We start from the raw sequence: 3644 nt of genomic DNA on the forward strand, positions 1-3644 counted from the left end.
GGAAGAGTGGGTAAAGAGGACAGGGTTAGATAATTGGGAACATAGAGTAGTGAGTTGTCAACAACTGGCATAAAGTTGTCATAACTGGCATTTAGAAAGTGGGAGGAGAAGACAAGTTTCATCTCTGCAAGGCAAACAATCCAGCTGCCCATCAGGAGGTTAAAGGGCTCAGCCCAAACCACCTGCTGATTTTCTGTGCAGGGATGGTCTTGGTGACTCTACCCTGTCTGGATGCCTCCCTGCTCTTTTCATCTTCAGTGCTCTTAATAAGGATCCCCAGGGATAGCCCAATTTCCTGCTTTACCCTACATCAAGGCACCCCACAGAAATATCAATCCATCTGCCTCCCACTGTATTCTGAGGCGAAGCAATTCAAGAAAGATTCCACAAAGAATCATGCATTAGAGAAGGGTCATTCAGATGTGCAGAAGTCATTACTAGAAACTGCATGTGACACTTGATATAAACATGTTACAGAAGAAAGTATGATACGTAGACTTCATGGCATTCATCAAAATCTTTCAATGTTCTGCAATTTTAAAAAGATGACATGAAGAAAATATTTGAATATGATCATCTCCAAAGTTTCCTCCAGCAGTGTGATTCAAATCTGTAAGAATCGTAGAGTTACAATGTGAGAATGTCTAGCGATTTGAAACAACTGGATGCATGGGCTTAATAGTTGAGATTGACTAATAGTATATGGAATTTATTGAAAGTCAAAAATATATACCTATTGAAATGGCTAACATATTAAAACTTTGCATTATGACGAAAGCTAAAACCTCTTTCATTTGGGATCCCTCCAGTTTAATGGTTCTCAAATAAATCTAAGTGAACAAATGCAAGTCAATTTTAAATTGATAACCTCAAGAATTGTAAGCTAAATTCAAGTTCACAAGACTTTTTCTACAGGCATTTTTATCAGAAAAGTGTGATTATAAGAATCTTCACTAATAAAATAAGTGCATTCTCTACGGAAGATATTGATTATATTTTCAAGATAGACTTTGAGTTTCTTATTTCTTGTTGAAATTTCTTCCAGGCCAGCAGTGTCAACAGTGATTGGCCACAATGGGTTTGAAATTAATATATTCCTTTTCTTAATTCCCATGATACTTTACACTTGAATAGATATGACATATCTTTCAGCAATATTTATATGAATATGAGATATTAAATAATATGCAACATTTCAACTTCTTTTACTGAATTGTTTCCATGGAAACCAAGGCATGTACTAAAAATTTAAGCATTTTCTTTTCCTTATTGGATAGGTATGAGGCACTTTCTTAGAGATTCTACTGCAGAAGAGCCAAAATCAGTAACTTCATTCATTATAAGCATTAATTATGTAACTAAATTTCTGAAAGGTCATAATAGGAAACGAATGTATTTTAGGTAATGTGACTTTAAACACATCACCGTTAAAAAAGGCTAAATCAAAAATCCTAAATTACCAACAATACAAAATGGCTGAAAATGTTTTAATTTTTTTTTGAGGTTTTAAAACTTTTTATTTGCATTAATAAAAAAAAATTGTGCATTCCAATAATTAAAATCATTTGAAAGAAAAAAAATGGCACTCAGATTAAACTGTATTTTACAGCCTGCAAGAAACCCTGGGGCCAGCTTAGTTTTAACTTTAGATTTCACTGTCGTCCCACCCCAATTCTTTCCTCACCAACATGCAAGTTCTTTCCCTTCCCTGCCAGCCAGACAGGCAGATGGTAGAGGCCGGTGTGGCCTTGGTTGTCAGTAGTTCTGGATACTTTGATGTGAAAGGGGCAGCACAGTCATTTAAACTTGATCCAACCTCGCTGCATCTTACAAAGTTAAACAGCTAAAGGAAGTAAAATAAGAAGGCAATGCTTGTGGAATGTCCAGTGCATATCGGCGGCGCTCGCCTCATTACCACTCGCCTGCTTGCTTCTCCTGTTCGATCGTTTCTTTGGAAGGCAGGGGATTCTTCTCTTGCGTTTCCGTCTTCTTCAATTTTGACTTCCCGAATTTCTGGATCTCAGCCATATTGGGTTTGTCCGACATGGTCGCGGAGGAAGCGGAGCGAGATGCGAGAGCTAGAAGAGTCCGATCTGCGCAGAGGCAACCGCCGAATCGAAAATGTTTTAATTTTAATCATAACACACAGATCAAGAGCCAAAGAGACTCATCTTAATTTAATCTACAAATGGATTTTCAGCTAAATTTGTCACTGTTTAAAGTTGTCCACAAAGAGGATAAAACTACTTTAATAGCCTATTTTGGCAGGATATTACCTAGATTGGCATCCTGATTGTGGAAAATAGAAAGAACTGCATCCTGTCCTATAGGAAGTGACTTTACTTTTTTTTTTCCCGTTTCTTTCTTACTCTTTCTTTAATGAAGACAATTTTCCTATGCTTCTAATGTTCTGTCAAACATATTAAAGGAATATAAAAGGCTCTAGCTTCACAGACCTGACAATTTAGGAACAGAGAGAAATTATAGGAAATTAGAATAGTGGACATTATGTATGCTTTATAGGGCAGTACTGTGCCTACTGCAGATTATAAGGCTGTGTTTTTCAACCTGTTTTTTCCTCATGGCACACTTGAACCTATAGTTAAACTTTTGCAACACACTTAAATTTTCTTATTCAAAAAATGTAACAAAAAGAATATACCTTTTTTGATTTATTTATTAACACAAACGAAATGCAACATCAATGCAAGAAATAAACAAAATAATTTATTATAATTTGTAATAAACAGATAACAATCAAAATCCTTTTAAAAAAGTATACATATTTATTTTCTGTTTAGTGTGAGGTAACATTTAAGAAGATACCCGAGCTTGACTTTTTAGAATATCTTCTTTGCAAGGTTGAATTTTGGACAAGCATACTCTTAAATCTTCTTCTAAGGATTCCAGCCATGATGTACTTTTTTTTTTTTAAATATTATACATTGCAGAAAAGCTCACTTCACAAAAATATAACATTAAGAATGGAAGAAGTATTTCCATATTGCTTTTTATGTAATATTTGGAATTTCACTCTTGAAATAACTGTAACATCTGTTGTCGAATATTTTGATTGCAATCTTCTGTCACTTCTTATTTCTGTTAACTCTTCCTGGTGTGTATGATTTGAATTTGCTCACATATATGCACTTAAAACAAAAGGATTTCTCACCTAATCCAGACACTTTATGTCAAGTGTAGATATAGGAAAATATTTTTCAAAAAGTGTGTACAAAAATCTAAAGTTTGTAAAATTTGTTCAATGAGATTTTAATCATGTTTACACCTTTTTGATAGTACAATTATTTCTACTGTATTTTCTCTTTTAATCTTTTCCTTCTAGAGCAGTAATTTTCTCTGAAAGCATTAATTTTATCTGTAAATGTGAGACTATCTTCACGATTTCCCTGCATACTCTTTTCTTTTTTATTTCATATTGATATGAGGGTGAGAATGTTCAGGTTAGATTGTTTTAATTTCTAAGGTAAAGTTCAAGTTGTAGCTGAGCCCTTCACCAGCAGGTGTGCTTAATACACTTACACTGTGCACATTAGGTGAGATCCCACCAATCACCCTCCCTCCTCATCCCCTTTCCCTCCTTTCTCCTCCCCCTTCCTAGACTATATTTGTGTTTTGCTTTCCTG

General features: G+C 34.8%; 1 protein-coding gene across 1 annotated transcript; it reads right to left on the bottom strand.

Moving 5' to 3' along the window:
• Positions 1 to 1519: 1519 nt before the first annotated feature.
• Positions 1520 to 2086, bottom strand: LOC128577726 (thymosin beta-4-like). The gene has a single exon (XM_053580032.1). It carries the CDS (start codon positions 2044 to 2046, stop codon positions 1912 to 1914), a length of 135 nt encoding a protein of 44 aa, XP_053436007.1. The 5' UTR covers positions 2047 to 2086; the 3' UTR covers positions 1520 to 1911.
• Positions 2087 to 3644: the final 1558 nt, after the last annotated feature.

Source organism: Nycticebus coucang, chromosome X (genome assembly GCF_027406575.1).
Source record: "Nycticebus coucang isolate mNycCou1 chromosome X, mNycCou1.pri, whole genome shotgun sequence".
In the NCBI taxonomy this organism is placed as follows: Eukaryota; Metazoa; Chordata; class Mammalia; order Primates; family Lorisidae; genus Nycticebus; species Nycticebus coucang.

Coding starts and splice junctions, on each gene's coding strand:
- LOC128577726 (XM_053580032.1), bottom strand. CDS start 2,046: ATGTCGGACAAACCCAATATGGCTGAGATCCAGAAATTCGGGAAGTCA.